The 20,007-nt window shown below is 32.2% G+C and overlaps 3 protein-coding genes and 1 non-coding gene across 4 annotated transcripts; 3 read left to right on the top strand and 1 right to left on the bottom strand.

The window, feature by feature from the left end:
• Nucleotides 1-517: 517 nt before the first annotated feature.
• Nucleotides 518-7,254, top strand: LOC125826888 (ATP-dependent Clp protease proteolytic subunit-related protein 4, chloroplastic). Its single transcript, XM_049506231.1, has 8 exons — nt 518-821; nt 3,193-3,393; nt 4,241-4,296; nt 5,755-5,881; nt 6,226-6,303; nt 6,480-6,593; nt 6,682-6,797; nt 6,871-7,254. The coding sequence occupies exons 1-7, from the start codon at nt 561-563 to the stop codon at nt 6,751-6,753; spliced, it is 909 nt and encodes a 302-aa protein (XP_049362188.1). The 5' UTR covers nt 518-560; the 3' UTR covers nt 6,754-6,797; nt 6,871-7,254.
• A 4,375-nt stretch (nt 7,255-11,629) lies between these two features.
• LOC125826891 (expansin-like B1) lies at nt 11,630-15,350 on the top strand. The gene is made up of 4 exons (XM_049506233.1): nt 11,630-11,843; nt 12,924-13,030; nt 13,872-14,183; nt 14,985-15,350. Exons 1-4 carry the CDS (start codon nt 11,702-11,704, stop codon nt 15,183-15,185), a joined length of 762 nt encoding a protein of 253 aa, XP_049362190.1. The 5' UTR covers nt 11,630-11,701; the 3' UTR covers nt 15,186-15,350.
• On the bottom strand, nt 12,531-12,604 carry TRNAD-GUC (transfer RNA aspartic acid (anticodon GUC)). Its single transcript has one exon. It is a non-coding gene; the product is annotated as a tRNA-Asp (tRNA).
• A 1,537-nt stretch (nt 15,351-16,887) lies between the features above and the next one.
• Nucleotides 16,888-19,536, top strand: LOC125826893 (expansin-like B1). The gene is made up of 4 exons (XM_049506236.1): nt 16,888-17,023; nt 17,332-17,441; nt 18,282-18,593; nt 19,131-19,536. Exons 1-4 carry the CDS (start codon nt 16,888-16,890, stop codon nt 19,329-19,331), a joined length of 759 nt encoding a protein of 252 aa, XP_049362193.1. The 3' UTR covers nt 19,332-19,536.
• The last annotated feature ends 471 nt before the right edge of the window (nt 19,537-20,007 follow it).

The raw sequence follows: 20,007 nt of genomic DNA on the forward strand, positions 1-20,007 counted from the left end.
TAGAGGTGTTTAAGTAAAATCAAAAGTCAAATTAAATTAAAATCCTATTAAACCTATGAAAGAAATTAACTTATGGTTTGAATAATATTTATCATTTTCTTAATAAATGAATAATATTTTGAGTCAAATGATTGTCCATATATAAAAATTGGAAATATAAATAGTGTTGTTGTTCAACTCTCAATCGTCTAAAACATGATTTATAGATTGCCTAGACTATAAACACAAAATTATTCGTGTGATTTACAAAATACCTTGAAAATAATGATATTAAACTTTTGACTTCATTTTTTCTTATAAGTAAAATTTTAAGTTTATCAGTTTTATTTCATAGGCAATATTTTTAAATTGTTTATATTAAAATCTCGCCAATGAAATAAACAAAGGTTAAAAGTTCAAGAACATCTATTTTGGACATCGAGTGTAATAATTGGATCGGCCCATCATATGCATGATCATGGGCTTTAAAAACGAGTCGGGTTAACCCGAGTCTTCATCAATTCAATCCCCACTCCCTAATCCAATCCTTCACTCTTCACTCTCTTTGAGTTTCAAACACAATGGAAGCTGTCACTATTGCTTCCCATTTCTCACCGGCTACCGGAATCCGGTTATCATCTCCGGCGAGTTGCCGTGCCTCAGCTCCCAAACGGAATCTCAGATTTTCTCCTTCTACGAAATCTTCTCTATCGACGAGCTTTATCTCCCCATTCGTCGGCGGCAGTCTATTCTCGGACTTATCGGGTCAGAGAATTCGACCCGATTCTCTTTACCCTTCTTCCTCAACTGGCTTTATCCCCAAACGTGCCGTTGTCACTATGGTAACGACTTATTTTGACTTCTAATTTTGTTCTGTTGTTTCTACTTTAAACTCAAATTAGTGGTTGAGGCATAGATAAGTATGTTTTTTAGATACTTAAAGATGATAACTTTAGCATGATATGTTACTTATGGGAAAGCTCTGCTGTGATGATAGGTTTATGGGTATCACACATTAGTTGATGCTACATAGTAAGGAGGGTATGAATAATGGTATGTCTATCATAGTGCAGGGATTACACTATGTAATTATGTGTTAATAGAGAAAGAAATGACAGACTTAGGAGATCATTTTTCAAAATTAGTTCAGTAAGTAGTGTGGACATTCGGGTGAAATTGAGGATTTTGTAGGTGGTCCAAGCTACCTAAGTCATGCTGAGTAGAGTTACATAGTACTAATGTAGTTGTGCTGGTGGGAGGTAGTATGTACCCTGTGCAATAGTCGAGGTGATCACTAGCTGACTGGGCACCAACGTTATAGGAAAAAAAGAATAGTATTGAAACTTATAACTCATCTGCCCTCAGTTGTTGGATATGATAGCTTCTGCAAGAGAATGTTGGCAGGCACTTAGCAGTTTGTGTCTCAAACCAAAAGGAAAATGCTTGGTTGATTTTGTAGAAACTGTTGACTCGAAACTATAATAATTCATGTGATTTGGTTTCTGTGTCATATTTATCATAGTAACCTGAGAAGGTTTTGTACTTCTGTAAAGTGGATTGTGATAATCTGTGTAGAAATATCAAAAGAGGCCACCATTTTAAGACATCCAAGAAGTAAACTAAACATTGTAAGAAAATGGTAACTGAGCTAACTTCACAATACATATATAAGTTCAGATGTTTTTGCATATGTCAAAGTATCCAAAACATGAATTAGTCAACTAGGAAACTGAAATCATCATACCGGATGACTAGAGCTACGGCTTTGTTTTTTCCTTCTTTTTTTTGGAAATACATAGGATGGTTTTGTTTGAATAATTGAATTTAGATGCTAAGCCGCCAAGTGAACTGTAAACACCCAAGAATGTGTCAAAGAGCTTTATGGATTATGGAGAGGGAGTTTAGTTGCTTAAATTAAATCAATAGTCCATATATAAAAGGAAGAAGTTAATAGTTAGTTCTTTCTTTTGAGAGATTTGGACTCTGGATATCATGGATGAGTGGTTAAGCTCCAAAGCTATATTATGCTATTGTCCATATGGATTCAATCATGTGGTGCTCTTTTGATGAAGAAGGGATAATCAGAAGTCATTCAGTAATTCTAAATCAGGTTTAGAAGATGATAGTAGGTGATGGGAGTTCCCATCATCTGGGACGTAATCATTTAGAAAACATCCAATTGTTGTGTGACAACTCTTCCAACTGGTAACTGTTATTGCCAAACTAAACTCCAAACTTTGCAGTTATGGTTCAGCAGCTTTATATAACTTTAGGCAGTTCAAAGATTAAAATGGTCAGGAAACATGGACCAAATGGTCATGCCAGGAAGTATCAAGCTTGCTCTGCTGTCCCTAATTGCATATTTTGGAATGCTAGGAATGAGAGAAACAATAGGTGCTTTAGTGATAGGGAGGGACAACATTTCAATTGTAAAGGCCAGATGTTTAAACGTCTCTATATGTGGAGTAAGAAGAGTAGTGTTTCTGATTGGACTCACTGTTACATTTTATGCAGTCCTTAATTCTATAAAAGGATGCTCTATTTGTAGTTGTAAATTTGCAGTACCTTCTTGGTTCTATTTAATAAAATTCTTACATTTTCATCCATAAAAAATACAAAAAATATTAACATAGTCAGACTCAGGCCTAGTCCATTTGATCATGAAGAGTTTTAAGTAGCTGTAAGGCCTGAATAAAAGACATAATTGATGAGTTTGATGAAAGAAGACGTACAGGAGAAAAAACAAATAGGACTAGGATAAAGCAGAACAAAACTTGAAACAGTTTTACGTGACTGCGATTGCTTATTTAGGAACTCTCTTCAAACTGGTATGATGTCTTGGAAAAATGATCTGCAGTTCATCGGGTTAAATGTTTCTTACCACTGGAAATTTGTTAGATGGTAAGTCTGATGACATAGGAGAAAAAGGCTATTTTCATAAACTGCTGATGATAGTCTCTATTAACATTTGGGTCATTAGAATAGGAAGTAGTGGAGGCAGCGAGCTTGGAGGAAGTATTCTTGCAAGTGTTATCAGTTGATACGTTATTATCACAAACTTTTGTATGTATGCCTACAGATCTAAAAGAAAAAAAGAACACTTCTGTATGTTCCTTTTTATCCTCATTAATGTGATGGAATTTGAATGGGAAGTAGTATCAGTATTTTCTACCGACTTTAATGCTCTAACCATGTCCACGTTATTGGTGCCAGGTTATTCCTTTCTCAGGGGACCCATCGCAGGAACATCCTCCAGATTTAGCATCTTACTTGTTTAAGAATCGAATCGTTTACTTGGGCATGTCTCTAGTTCCATCAGTGACGGAATTGATTCTAGCTGAATTTCTTTACCTTCAGTATGAGGATGAGGATAAGCCAATCTATCTTTATATAAATTCTACTGGGACTACCAAGGTTAAAAATGGTTGCTTTCTTTCTATTTGTGTTGTATTTTTTTATCATCTCATGTCCTTGATTTCCTGGTCAAATGTTTAGCTGGTTGTATTGGAGTTTTTTCTTCACTAATTTTCTAATCACTACTTTTTCGAATGAGATAGCTTTATAAAAAAGGTTGAAGTTTGGTCTAAATGTAGCAAATGAAGAGTAGTTTTCAATTTTCATTTCATTTAATAGGTGCTACTCTGAGGTTCTTCTGTAGGTATTGCTTGCTAGAGGATAAACTCGAACGGGTTAAAATTTATTGCAACAGGCACTGTGCGTCTATGTCAGCGGGTGCGTGTCGGAATCTCCAAAAGTAGTGTATTTTTGGAGAATCCGTGCGGCTGTGACATCGAAAGTGAAGAGTCTACGCAACTTAGCTGTATGTGATCTGTGTTATGATCATGTTTAGAAACAACTAAAACAGTGCGGCTGTGGCATTGAAAGTGAAGAGTCCACACAACTTAGCTGTATGTGATCTATGTTATGATCATGTTTAGAAACAACTAAAACCCCTTTGTTTTTCCAATTTGACCCTTGTATTCTTCCAACTTGAAGTAAGTTGAGTATGATATTGACAATTCATTTGAAAGCCACTCTTGATGCATTTCTAGTTTCAGAAATGCACTATACGGGCAGTTCTATGAAGGTAAATTGCTGTCTCCTTCGTTTCTCTGGAAGCACATTTTGAGATCCTTACATTTCAGCTGTTGTAAGCTCAGTTTGAGTTTCTACTAGGCTTAGTTTGAACCTTGTTTACTTTTGATTACATATAATGCAGACATGTTTTTATCATACTTCTAGATAATTTTCTATTTTACAGGGTGGTGAAAAGTTGGGTTATGAGACAGAGGCGTTTGCTGTATATGACGTTATGAGGTTACATATCGCTTATCTATCCATTTTGCTCATTTAAGTAATATTTGAAGACGTCTGTTTAGTGTTGTTTTTTGTTTTTCTTTTACTAATTTGTTTTTCTGGTAGTGATTCTATGATAAAAGACCGGAATGATAAGATTTTTGTGTAGATAGAATTTTGATTCTTCAACAAGATAGATTCAGAATAGATCCTTGAAGTTTGGTTGTTATTTTGGAATCTTCAGTCATTCCTAATATATCTTTACCAGAAAAAAAAAATGTAAAAGTGTTTCAACCTTGGTAAGGCTCTCTCAAGTTATTAGTTGAGGTGATGAAGGTGCACCGGGAATGAGAAAGCTGTGATAGGTTGATCTGCAGAGAAGTATGGTTCTGTTTGTTTGTTCAGAAGGATATTCACTAAGAAGTATATTGGGACAGAGGAACGGAGCCATAGTGCTCGCTTTCATTCCATATTCTAGCTGTTCTAATAAATTACATGACAAGATGCAACTAGAGAACGCAATGTAAAGTTATTTTGGCAGCTGAATTTGTAGGATTAGAAGCTGGATAATTTATACAAGTAAATAGGAGTGCAACGTAATTTCGCTCATCAAAAATTGGATATTCAAAACAAGAGTGTGGATGGTTTAAACCCAAGTGTTGTAGTATATTAGCAGTGTGTTGCAATACAAAATGTAGGTCTCCAGTTGATATGAGCAATTGCCTTCCTGTGTTTCCTATTTTGCTGCTTTCACAATTCACTAGACGTTTGAGTGTTCCTTGCTTGCACCAAAATGTAAACTTAGACTCTTCTGTTCATACTAAACTATTTGTTATCGGAACTTATAATTTGTATTAGCCATTATTGAAATCCTTTTATTTAGCTAAGGTTTATATTAAGGATCTAAAATGAATGAATAAAGTTGTCCGTTCTGTAACAGTTAAGTTTTTTAGATGAGGTGGTTCACACAGTTCAACATAGTTTTTAAAACAAGCAATGGTCCTTGGTTTGAGTCTCCCCATCCATCAAAAAAATATTTTCACTTGCTTAACCTATGAAAAAGAACCATGCTGTGTGTGAGAGGGCATGCCAGACCTAAAATATATGAAGTGTCCAATCTCTAACATATTAAGCTTATAGATGCAGCAGTGCCCACAATTCAACATTTTGTATAGATGTTTCTCAGCAGTTTCATAAGTAATATTGTTTTTCTCGATCAAGTAATAATTTTCATATATTTAATACTAAGTAATATTGTGTAAAAACTAAAAATGGATTTTAAGTTACATCAATGGTTGACATAACGACTTATTTATATAGATTAATTATAGGTGTTCTCAGTATCAACACTTTCTGAAATTTCTGCTCTCATGCCCTTGTTTCCGCTACACTTGAGGAACTTAATTATATAATTGTTCTTTTGGGACTCCTTTGTTTCTTTTAGTAATCTGCAACAGACACCTTTACTTTTTGCTGCAGTTACGTCAAGCCACCTATATTTACTCTCTGTGTTGGGAATGCATGGGGAGAAGCTGCCTTGCTTTTAGCAGCTGGTGCAAAAGGAAATCGTGCTGCACTGCCCTCATCTACAATTATGATTAAGCAGGTCATTTGGAGGCCTTTTGTGTTTCCGTCTTCCTTTCTCCCTGTTTACTCCCATTTCTTGTTTATATCATCTAAAATTTCCCTGTAACCTGGGTCGAGCTCGTTGCACCGGGATTGCCTAGTGCGGGTTACCTCTCCTATGTGGTTTGCGAGCTATTGCATAGGAGCGGGGGTTTTATCCTGTGCGCACCAAAAGGGTAGCGACTGCGGGTTTCCCTTGTCACAAAAAAAATAAAAAAATATTCTCTGTGACCTGTCCCTGAGTTCCTCTAAAAAATTCCAATCTTGCAAACACAGAACCATGATATTAAAGATAGAATTGCTAATGCATATGTATCTTTGCAGCCAATTGCTCAGTTTCAGGGTCAAGCAACAGATGTTGAGCTCATGCGGAAAGAAGTAAATAATGTCAAAGCGGAATTGGTAATCCTTATAATTTCTGTTAAGCTAAGTGTTTGCTTACCGTGACAAAAGTTCAAGGGACAACTTTGCTTTTAAAGATGTTCATTTTCTGCTTTGCGATACACATTTCTGAAGGATCAAAGATGAGCACTATATTAATTTGCCTGATTTTCTAACTTCACACATTTATTTTTAAGGTGAAATTGTATTCAAAGAATACTGGAAAATCACCTGAGGAGATTGAAGAAGACATAAGACGTCCAAAATACTTTAGTCCTAGTGAAGCAGTAGAATATGGAATTATTGATAAGGTATCTCTATGAAGTAACTAAAAACTTTTCAACTTGTTTCCTGATATTAAAGGACCTGCAGTTCACATTGTAACTTAAATGTCTATAGGTTCTATACAATGAGAGGGGAAATAAAGATAGAGGAATTGTATCTGATCTGAAGAAGGCCCAACTTATCTGAAAGGAGTCAAAAATCTCATCAGCCATGAAACCACAGGGATTGAGGTAAGCTTCACTTAGCTAATATTAGTTTTGCTTTGCAAAGTAAGCAATCTCAAATATAAAAATTCATTTCTAGGCCCAGGGTGGCATTTGGCATCTACCTTTCACCGGCAATTCATCAACAAGGCTATTTCTCATCATGAACGCTCCCTTAAATCTACAGATTGCCTCAAACTTTATTAGAGGCCACCAGTTGGGACAGCTATTGTACTTGTTTTATACAGATCCTAGTCACTTGGATTCTGCATTCTGTGTTGGCTCAACGGAGTAGCTTATAGAACACGTGTAAAGTTTGCAACTATTTTAGAATGTTTAGTTCTTAAGATGTACCAACATTTCATTAAAATGTTCTAACTGCAAGTCTTTACACCAATTTGTTAAGTGGAGATCTCAGAAAGGTGAAACAATTAGACCCAATATGTATTTATTGAATGATAAAGCATCACAACTACTTAGTTCATCTTTCTTTTGTAACAATGAGTAGCAATAGTTTTGTTAGCGAAGAAACTGTGACCTTCACTCTGGACCTTTCCATCACTCCACGAAGTTCACATCCTCAATCAGACAGATGTTTGCATCTGCAAAAATCTTCATTCCTCTCCGGCACTTTACTTGAGTGCTGATGGTTCCCATATTTATTTAACTGAATGATACACATTAGCTTGAGAAGTGAGACATCTGGAAAGAGGGGAGTTGCTAGTTTAACTTGGTGGGGGATTTTATGCTTTACAACTTGCAACAACAACTTTTGATTCTTCCCTTTTTGTTGGTTGATAGTAGCTTCATAATTACAACTTTTCTCTCTTGACTTTTTCCTGTTTGAGCTTCTAATGTCATTACAGCTGACCCTCTCCATTTTTATCCTAAAAAGACAAGTGTATGAAACAGATATTAAGTGATGACAGGTTGAATTTGAATTTTAACAACTGATGTCTCTAGCTCTACAAGTGTGTAGATTATTTTTCTTAGTGGAATGGAGCCACTAATGGAAAGTGCAATTTTGCTCACCAGTTCAAGTCCATTAAGGTCACTGTCCAGCATTCTGGTATTCTGTTTGTTTACTCTTGGTATTTGCTATCAGCTTCTTGATCTATTTTTCTGTTTCATTTTTTCATATATGGTGCGAAAATACAGAGATTTCAGTTGCGAACTTATTATGTTAACTGTGATTTAATCCAAGAGTCTATCTCAAACAAGCTTCTCTTATCTCTACGAGGTAAGGTAAGGGATTACACTGAGTATGTTGTTGTGATTTTTTGAGTCTTTGAGAGGGTGGGTAATGTGATGGTTAACGTGCCTTTTACGATCATATGGGCAATGGTAGGTGCTTGGCAATATATTGCAGACACCATTAACAAACTTAATAAGATTATCATTGAAATTTTGTGATGGTAGGAAATTTGTTTGTTAGCTTAATTAACCTTTGTTATTTATTTGGTTCCAATACAATCACATTCCTTAAGAGTTTTTTTTAAAAAACTATTTCACCCCTATTATGCCTTAAAGTATCTTCTTTTTTTTTCCCATTAAATGTCTACTTTATTTATGTGTCATCTTTTTATAATTGAGGTGTCTAGTCTTCAAGAACAATTACTAAAATGAAAAAAAAAGAGTAACTCTTGTAAGGACAAATATTTTGAAACAACTAATTTTAGAAATCATGACAGATGATTTGAAATGGAAAAGTACCTATGGTGAGGCATTAATTGTCATTTAGACAACATGTGGCACAAAGTATTTTTATGTAATGTAATTAGGATCTTAAATTTAGAGATGCCACAATGAAATAATATCTAGAAGCCAAAACAAGACTTTAATAGCATTACTAGTGTAAGTTGAGTGACCATTCAAACGTTCTAACTCAATTATGTGCTTTAGTATATCATCATAATTTATACATGGTAATCTCCAATTTCAAATATCATTGTACAATTGACAATGCATTGATTAGATGAAACACCAATCAAATAATAAAGCATTTGAAAACTCCAAGTGGATAACAAATATTGGAATTCACCTACCAATTAATCTTGATAGTACATGTATACAATTAGGGCTCTTTCAAAAAGTATTTTTATTTTAACAAAACAAATAAGGTTCTTGAGTGCTTTTCCCCCAGATTTTGAGTCTGGTTTCATAATTTGTTATCAGATTCTACGTATAGTCACTGGATATGACTTAGAGCATTTACTTTATTTGATAACTTCTTAGTGCGTTTGAACCAAACATAGGGATATTCCAAGTTATCTTATTAACCCAATTGCTTTTATTGGTTAGTATTTCAATCATATATTCTGACCTGGCAACTTTATCCAATCTTGCATTAGTAAGCAAAATCTTGAGGGATGTTTGGATTCCATCAAGGGTGTGTTCGCTATGAAAGAAAATGTTTTCCATGAAAAATAACTTTTAGAAAATAAGTCAGTTTAGTATTACTTATTTAGTAGTAAGTGTATATATATAATTTAGGCAAATACTACGAGAGATGAGAGTGGGGGTAGGGATATGGGATGTGAGGGATGATGGCTATGGAGGGTTGGGTTCGGGTGAAGATGTGGTGTGTTGGAGGGTGGGGAGGACACAATCAATGTAGAATGTCAATAGTAGAACTTGTTTTTCTAATTTTTTGAGAAATTTCATTTTTCTCATCTTTAAGGTGTTTGTTTTCCTAAAAAAAAATATTTTAAAAATATTTAACCAACTGAACATGAAAAAAAGCTTTTTGGCCTTGTAGTCCTATCTATCAATAAGGATTGTTGTAGGAGTTTATAACTATATAGACTTGGGGTAAAGCCAAGTTTATTTGAAATTGAATAATTGTCTTTCCATATACTTTGAATCTAATCTTACCCCATCTGTTAGGAAAAAGTCTTGTTTTTACCTTTAATTCCTAACGAAATTTCAACCTAAAGTATAACAAAGATTGATTTTGAATTGTAATTAAAAGTAGATGAATAAGTTTAAACCTTTTCCTTTGAAGTATTTCGACAAGTGGAGTACATTCATTATATTTTGAAGCTTTATCAATGAAAAGAGAGGATATGTGACGATCTAACTATTAACGACAAAGATATGAATGAACCAATATAACTAACGGTAAAATTGAGCAATTTCAAATAATATAAATGCAAAATTTGACCCTTTTTTTCTGTACTTGAAAGGATTACTTCACCCATATTCACCACCTTAAAGATTTTGTATTTTTTTCACCTTGAAGTTCTAAGCTAGTATATATTCCACTTTGGATTATTTAATTGAATGACTTGCACATTAATTAATACTTTTGAGCATTTGTCTATTGGTTGATCAAATTTGCTAGCAAAAGTTATAAACAAATATTGGCTAGCTATGAGTGATAGGATTTCGTGAGCAATCGTCATGATTACGTTTTTCATAGTGTAAATTAATTAGTACAAGATTTTATGACATAATCAAGTATTATGTATGAATTAAGGTACTACCTATAATGAGATATTATTTTAGGTAACTATAACAAAAATAACTTTCAGCAGTAATAAATGTGCATCAAGTACTAAAGACTTTACTGACATTACTTAATTGTCATTGGATCAAAAGTCGCTAAAGACTTTAGGGAGATCTAAAAAAGTGTTAATTGCCTCTAAAATATATTTAGTGACAATTAAGCTATTACGGTTAATTATACAAATTCCAGTTGTACTTCTTTTCCTTTTTTTTTTTTTCCTTTTTATGATTTTTATTCCTTAGCCGCCACACTACTGTTTTTAAGACACTTAAGAGGATAAAGAGGAACCAAAATTAAGGGACCAATCTACATATATAGTGGCCACTCTATATTTTCCTAACTAATCAACTCAATATAGTAGCTATCGTAAGGATTTAAGTTATATACGTTTGTAATATACATTTTATACCATATTTGGTCGCAACTGATCATCAAGAAGTGTGATAGGATGATTGTAACTTCTTTATCATATCCATAAGAGGTCTCAGATTTGAACCAAAAACTTTTAATAAATAAATAACAACACACCCTTCTTAAATTGGTCGTGTCTATATATGTGTATATATATACATACATATATATATATATATATATATATATATATATATATATATTGCTTTAATCTAAATTGATAAAACAAAGTACATTTTAGATACCAGATGATTCATAAAAATGAAGAGAATCTTGGAGAATTTTCGTATGATAAGGTTAGAAGCATTATACACACACATTAGACCTGGTGATTCCCTGCTCTTTGATTTGTGATTTATCGATTACTAAATTAATGAAGAATATAACCTCTAAAATTTACTATTTAATCGATCAACATGAGATTCATCCTCTATTAGATCAAAGATATTTTTTTTAAAATCGGATTATAAAATTAAATTGTGAAACATTAAATTGGTACAATGACATTGAACACTTAACTGATTTAAAATACTCAACGTGAAAGTGATTAAAAGTGATAATAAAATATTTTTACATTAGAAAGAGTAAGCAAAGATATTTATTGTTGTCGATAGTGGAAATTAAAAATATTTAATTATTAGTAGAGAATAATTATTTAATAAGCAATGAAATCGTAAAGTGTCATTAATTGGAGTAACGCGTGATTGAATTATATTATAAAGTGCCAAAAATAATGTACTTATCAAGTTTAATTAGTTCTTAACCCCATCTTCCACTTGCTTAATTCCCTACTCCTTAGTGGAAGAAATCATGTAGAAATTTTAAAAAAAAATTATTATATATATATATATATAAATATATTTTATATTTCCCTTAATGGCTGCTTTCTATAGTTCAAAAATTCAACTATATATATAGCCTTTACATTTCATCACTTCTCATCCACTTCTTGGAATCTTAATATTCCTTTTGAATAATTTCTTATAGTAATTTTGAAATTTTATCATAAGATATGGTTTTCAATAATAGCCATTGTATAATTTTTCTACTTGTGACAATTATAATTTATCCTGCAATTTGTTATGGCCAAGAAGCAAATTCTCTTTACACTAGAGCTACTTATTATGGCAGCCCTGATTGCTATGGAACCCCTAGTATGTATAATTTTCTCCTTAATATTTTAATTTTCGGTCTTTTATATATATATATATATATATATATATATATATAAAGATGTGTCCATGCGTGATAGAAATATATTTTTTATATGTATGTAGTCATGGCAAATGGGATTAATTGTACGTTTAGATTGAGTTTGAACGAGTTAAAAATAGGTTGAAATGTTATGTTACGTAACCAACATGCTCATATTTTGAAATATGATGTTTAGAAAGAGTTTAGGTGACAAATGATTTGATTGATACTAAGAAACACGAAAGTGTGTAGATTTGCTCCCTTCTTCTTTCGTCCTGAGTCACAAGTATATATATTGTACTATCAAACGAGCCTATAATTCGAGCCACATGTAGGAAAATTTGTACGTGTGGTTCTGGTCGTGGACATTGGTATATATATTGTACTAAATTACCAATAAGTTCCTATAATTCGAGTGTGACAATTACAGTCTCGTTTTTTTTCTAATAGATATCGATCTTCGTTCCAAACCTTTCTCTAATAATAAGGTAAGCTTGAAAGCCGCCGCCCTTTAAATTTAAAGGAGCGGGCGCGGATGGCGCGAGATACGATAGGCTTTGCTTTCTTGTTGCCCGTTGGGAATTAAATTATGCTCTCTGCCCCCCTTTCACAGAAAATGGAGAGATGAATATATTTATTGAATCCGTCGGGACTGACGGGGCTCGAACCCGCAGCTTCCGCCTTGACAGGGCGGTGCTCTGACCGATTGAACTACAATCCCTCTCCTTGTCGAAAAGTATTTTAAGCTATCAAATGTTGATCAATCGATCTGGAAAGCTTGGCATTTCGAATCCCGTTGAATGGCTAATCCGGAGATCTACGAAGGAACGTCAAAAGCGAAGGCAGTCGGTCGAGTTGAAGCGGCGCATTCCCGCAATTTAGGGTCTGTTCAAACAGACCCCGCCAAGAGAATTTTTGTGTTCTTTCGACCGCACTAAAAAAATGCATTATTGTTTTCATAATAGTGTTGTAATTTTATTTAATGCTAACGTCGTAAAACACCATCATAAGTGTGATTGTTATAACAAAAAAAAAAACAGGTGGAGCATGTGGATTTGGTGAATATGGAAGGAAAATTTATGATGGCAAAGTGAGTGGAGTCTCTAGGCTCTACAGGAATGGAACGGGATGTGGTGCTTGCTATCAGGTATATTAATTATATTATAAAATACTCCTTTTATTTTAATTTGTTTAAGATTATAATATTCAAAAATCTTCTTTATTTTCTTAAATTTTGTATCAAATTAAAATAGGATGTTCAAATTGAAACAAAAAGAATACGTAGTAACTTTACTAAACATAATAATCCATTTAGCTAGTTTGAACTTCAAAAACTAAAGGTAATGAAAATGACACCCACATAACCATATACAAGTGTACCACTTGACCTTATGAGAAAAGGCTCATCTATGTCATTATCTGTCAATTGAAATAGTATATATGAGCCAAACTTTTAACAGATGGCATAGATGAGCCTTTTCTCAAAGTTCGATGACAAATTTGAGTTTTTTTCCTTTTAAAACATAATTTAATTAATGACGTGGCCGAATCATAATTGACCACATGTAAAAAATAATTTTACAAAATCAGAACTATTTTTTGTTAACAAATAATGAATGAATGAGTCTTTTCTCAAACGGAAATGACATATATGAGCCGAACTTTTAACGGATGGCACATATGAGCTTTTTCTTAAAATTTGATGGCATATTTGAGTCTTTCCTACAATAAATTACAGTTGAAAATAAATTGACAAAAATGAATAAATAATCATTTAAACCATGCGCATATAGCCCAGCAGTATATCTTTAAAAAGGGTTTTTCAGGATCTTAATTAATTTTTTTTTTAAAATTGAACCAAAAACATGATTTTTCTATCCATTTCCCGCTTCACCAACTCCCTAGAAAAAAACACATAGTGAAAAACAGATTCTCGTCAAAATAATGAAAAACCGCGCTTTTTAATATTTTTTGTAAACGTATTACAGGTTAGGTGCAAGGTACCAGGTCATTGCACAGATGAGGGTACAAAAATAGTAGTAACAGATCATGGTGAAGGTGACCATACAGATTTTATACTAAGTGTACGTGCTTATTCAGACATGGCTACCTCAGGAATGGCTAATCATTTGTTGGCTTATGGTGTTGTTGACGTTGAATATCGAAGGGTACCTTGTACGTACTATGGTTACAATTTAATGATTAAAGTTCATGAACATAGCAGATATTGTAACTATTTGGCTATTGTACCAATTTATCAAAGTGGTGCATTTGACATTGAAGCTGTCGAGGTTTGGCAGGTACGTACGTTTAGTTAGAGGAGAATTCTAAATTTAGATTCGATTCAGTATAATTTGAATCATAAAATGAATTTTGTTGAACTCACAAAACGAGGCCGCTTAATAAATCCTCCACTTGGTATATATAACTATGTGATATGTAACATATGTACCACTTCATATATGTTTTCTCCAATCAAATTAATAAATAAATATTGTGCCATATTAACTAATTTATTGAATAAAGTTTAATTTGTGTCTAAGTTAATTAAGGGTGTTTCAAGTGTCAGAACTAGGATTTTCAAAAAAGTCTAAAATATATAAAGAAGTAAGTAAGCGCATGACGTAGTCACGAATATATATACTATCTATTACATATATATAAAAGAAAAAAAATCTTATCTTATCTTATAGATATAATATATAATTTTTTGACGAAACTGTTTAATTTCACTACATACCAAAGGGAGCAAAATAAAATATTTAGATCACCTATATATAAGTATATATTGGTAATTCTCTCTCATTATTTGTTTAACTAGTGTGATTGCTAAAGTATTATCTAAACTATCTATAGAGTTGATTTCTAAGCTGATTATTTAACTAATAGTTATAATTTCAAGAAATCACTTTCTTTGTTGAAAAAAATTAGATTCAAGAAGAAATATGACTTTCTGAGATAAGAACTATTAGTTGAGTAACGATATGAGAAATCTATCCATAAAAGATTATATATATCTACACGTAACGTACTAACATTGCATATAAAGAGAAATTAGTAACCTGAAAAATAAGACGGGGATTGTATGTATGTATGTGTAGGCTGATTGCAAGGAATGGAGGGGTATGAGAAAGGCCTATGGAGCAGTATGGGACATGCCAAATCCACCAAAAGGATCACTCACTTTCAGAGTTCAAGTTAGTCTTAATGGGGAGGCAGCTAAATGGGTCCAATTGGCTGATGTTTTACCTGATGAATGGAAGGCTGGCATTGCTTATGACACATACCTTATGCTAGACTAAATATGTTTATTTACTATGTTGTATAATCTCATGTGGTTTGCAAAGTGTTTTATTTGAAGATTTATCAAATAAACTATAGAAGATTAAGTAAATTTGTAATGTACTTGTAGGGTATGCATTGTGGTGAATTGTGTGTTTGATATAAATAAATAGTCATAAAGTTTATCATCGGTTTTCTTTCTCATTTATGCAATGCATGTGTTTTACAATGATGCACAAATCAATACAATTAAAACTCATGTTTAATTGGCAATACACTGAACTATTGTCACTTTTCGTAACATCTTGAAATGTTTCAAACTTTTATCTCATAGCCAAAACTAATTTAAGTACCTATTATAACTATAACTTATTTTCGATACAGTTATTTTCTTGAAGAGTTTGTTAAGCTAGGACAAAAATTCAAGACTATTCTAAAAGAATTAGCTTAAATAGTTATTCACTTAACTAATTAAATTAAAAATAGTCGTCAAATATTTATATATATATAAAATCCTAATATGTGTATAATTTATGTATACCGCTTAGAAAAAGTAATCAGTAGATCTCTGACTTTGCATGAATTAGATAAAAAAAAATAAAAAATTGTGTTAGGTTGAATTTTAGCAAATATAAAGCTACTACGTTGGCATGAAACTATAGCTAGATTCTACAAGCTTCTAAATTGATGATGAATGCTAAAATTTTAAGGTGGATGCTCTAATCAAATAAGTTAGAATTAAGTAACTTGTTCGGGGCAAAAAAATAGGATTGACTGAATTAATAAATGAGCACGTTAGAGGTTTAATTTTCGAGTTGATATGACTTGTGTCAAATTGGGCTAAATAATAAGTTGGGTCTATCAGAAATAATATCTTGACCTTTCAAGCAGGGGTGGAGCTACAAATTTGGTACAGATTCGATCGAACCAATAACTTTTACTCAAAGAGTGTATTTTTATTAAGAGCTTTATTAAATACATAGAAATATTAAATTTAGAACCTAGTTAATTAGTAACATTTGACATCATCGTTAAGAAATTCAAAACCCATAAGATACAAATTCTTACTTCACATTTGCTCCCAAGATAGGGGTAAAGTTTGGCCGGATACACTACCAAACTCCACTTATGGAATTATATTAGGCATATATGTATATGTATGTATGTTTAACACTATAACTAGCCCAAAAATTATTCGAGAATGAATTAGACGTATCATATTTTCATGAATTAATTTTATCAGTCCAACTTTTTTCCAACCACTAATTAAATTGCTATCTAGCATGCACCATTTGGCATCATATAAATGAATTGCTTATGAACTTCAACAGGAAACACACCAACACCACACATCATTTTTCACCCAACAAGTAGACATGAAATGTACATATTCAAGCACCAACAAGCTTAAACAAAAATAGAAGTGCACAAATTGATGCATATATGTCATTTTCATGGCCCTTTATGTAGGTTTAAAGTGTTCAATAATTGAAATGAACAAAATGAAACTAATAACGTGTAACATCAAAGATCTTAAAGGCTATTCATTTATTTACATTTGGTTTCCACTGTCCATAGTGGAGATGAAACGTGGCTCCTAATATGAATCTCAACTCCTTACAAATTTCACTATAAATATGGAACTTTTCTTCACTTAATTTTCATCATACAAAGTCTTCAATTAATTTCTCACTTGCTAATTATTTTGTGAACAAAAAAATAATGGATCGTTCACTTAAATATTCTTGCATTTTTATGTGCATGAATATTATTATGCTTCTGCCAGCATTTTCCTACAGCCAAACCTTAGTTTCCAAGGCATCATTTTATAGTACTTCTGATGGCATGGGAACACCATGTATGCTACCTATTAATCTTTTTCGGAAAAGGGTCAAAAATACCTCTAAACTATCGTAAAAGATTTAAATATACCCTTCATTCACTTATTTTGTTAAAAATACTCATCTACTTGACTAATGTTGAACACTTGAATATCACATTATGCTATAGTTCAGGAGCATTTTTGGCCCTTTTTTTGGTTTTTTTTTTATTACCAAATTAAAAAAGAACACGTGAATATCATATATTAATTAAACGCGACATTTTCATCGATTATTACTATAATTGTTTTAACATTAATTTTGATGTATGTGTATATATGATTAGCTGGAGCATGTGGTTATGGAGACTATGGTAAAGATGTGAACAATGGTGAAGTGTGCACAGCCTCTAGGCGTCTCTACAGAAATGGAGCTGGTTGTGGTGCATGCTACCAGGTACCTACTAATTTTACTTTTATCGATAAATATTTGTAGTTATTGTTTATGTGACATGATATATTATTGTCAGTGTTTATTGAAAATGGACCCCCTATAATATACCAACGAAGTTTAAATTTATGCACTAACGATATGAAAATATAATCAATACAACTAGATCATTTAAATGATGATTCTAGAATAATTGATATAATGATAACCTGGTATAGAAGATTATAATAGTATGTTTGGTCAAGTTTTCAAAATCAATTCAGTTTGAAAAGTATTTTTTAATAAAGCACATTTGGTGAGAAATCGTTTGTGTTTGGCTAAATAAATTCAAAAATATTTTTAAACAACAATTAATAGTTAATCAAGTTTTTAAAGACTACTTTTTAGCCTTTGACAAACATTTTTTGCTACCTCAAAAAAAACACTTATTTTTCTCAAAAACTTGATCAAACACCTCACTTTGTTAAAAATAAACACTTCTTGAAAATAAAAATAAAAATAAAAATTAGTCTCTCAAAAACTTGACCAAACAAATTATACGTCAATATAAAAATTCATTACATTATCGGTGTACTTAAATCCTTGCCTCAAATCATATACCGTGTAAGATAAAGCAAACACAAGATATCAATTAGTACCTATAATGTTTCTCATTCTCTCCTAAAATATTGTCGCGCTTATGTCAGATTGTTCAAACATATACTACTTTTAAAGAATCTGACACACACTTATTGACATTTTAAAAGAATCCGAGCAACATAGATTAGTACTAGACTACTAGTATGTCAAAAGTCTATTTTGTATTATGGAGGTCAATAAATTTTAATTAATTTAATGTAAGTACAGGTAAGGTGCAAGAACAATGCATTGTGTAGTGAAGAGGGTACAAAAGTTGTGGTGACAGACAGTGCAGATGGACAAGAAACAGATCTAATTCTTAGCTACAAAGCTTATGCAAAATTAGCTAAAACTCCAAGTTTGGCAGCTCATTTATGTGGAAAAGGGGTTGTTGACATAGAATATAGAAGAGTTTCTTGTGGTTATGGTGGAAATCTTATGGTTAAAATTCATGAAGATAGCAAGTATGCTGATTATCTTGCTATTGTTGTATTGAACCAAGGTGGTGCAACTGACATCCATGCTGTTGAAATCTACGAGGTATTATAAGATCTACGTATTCTCTACTTTTTTGTAAATTTTCACTGAGTTTATTGTTGTTGTAGGATTTGTTGTTAGGAGCTAGGTTTAGAATGAGTGTTAGAAATGGCAAATACAATTTGAGATTATGACATGTCTATTGACTAATTGACCTCAACATCAAACTCGAAATGACTCATCAAATTATTGAATTTATTAAATTGAGTGATCAAAATAGAGTGTATATAACCTAATGAATTAGAAATGCATTAATTCTAAATTCAAAAATACAAAATTGTAAATCGTATGAAATTGAGATGGTTCAACTTTGGAGTTAACTTATCGATCCGTAGACAGTCTATTGTATACCAGCTCACCCCATCTTTTAGTTTTTAGGGAACGATAAGTTGGATCATATCTAATCTTGATCCACCCATTCTCAACGGATCAAGTCAGGATCACATGTTTACTTATTTCACCTAAGATAATAAATATATTTGATTGAACTCATAGAATGATCTCGCGTTTAATAATATTTGATTGTTTGTATGTACGTAGGAAGAGAGTGAACAATGGATATCAATGAGAAAGGCATATGGAGCAGTGTGGGACTTGTCAAGTCCACCATGTGGAGACCTTAAAGTAAGATTTTTAACAAGTACAAGTGTTGAAAGCAAATGGGTACAATCAGACAAAGCTGTTATTCCTGCTCAATGGAAAGCTGGACTTACAATTGAAACTGACATTCAGCTCACTTAATTAATTAATATATGTACTTAATACTACTTAATTTGGGCGATTTCTTGTTTAATTATCTAGCTAATTTGAAAAAAATTAAAAATGTATTTCTATGTTGTACTTTTGGCATTAATAGTGGTAACTTGCTAAGTGTTATATGTATGTTTTGTATTTCTGTTGTCGTCAGAACTATGAATAAAAAGTCGCCATTTGCATTTTAGTATAACCATTTTAGATTTATTACTATTCGTCGTTCTATTTTAATTTATGTGAATTGCCAAAAGAATGACAAGCTTTTACACTTTAGAAATAATTTTATATTTATTTGTTGTTTTATCCTTAATTAGAAGCTTTATATATCTATATGTATATATATATACTAGATACAAAAGTTCGGACAAGTCCGAGTCCAATATATATTATTTTGTTTGTTTTGATTTTATAATTTTATCGTCAATTATTTTTATAATATTTTAAACATATTTTTTAATAAATAATATATGTGACGCTTGATATTTTGAGAATCCTAATTTGGAAGCAGCCACAATAAATCTAAAATGACTAAATTATCCTCAAACTTAGGATATTTCCGGGAAGCACACGTCGACCGAGACGTGTGCGCTTATTCCCTCTTATATATCAGTAGCGGATATATATATAACCACATAAATAAATTTTATCATATGTATATTTCTTG

This window comes from Solanum verrucosum, unplaced genomic scaffold, assembly GCF_900185275.1.
Source record: "Solanum verrucosum unplaced genomic scaffold, falcon-dt-bn FXZP01000060.1, whole genome shotgun sequence".
Taxonomy (NCBI): domain Eukaryota; kingdom Viridiplantae; phylum Streptophyta; class Magnoliopsida; order Solanales; family Solanaceae; genus Solanum; species Solanum verrucosum.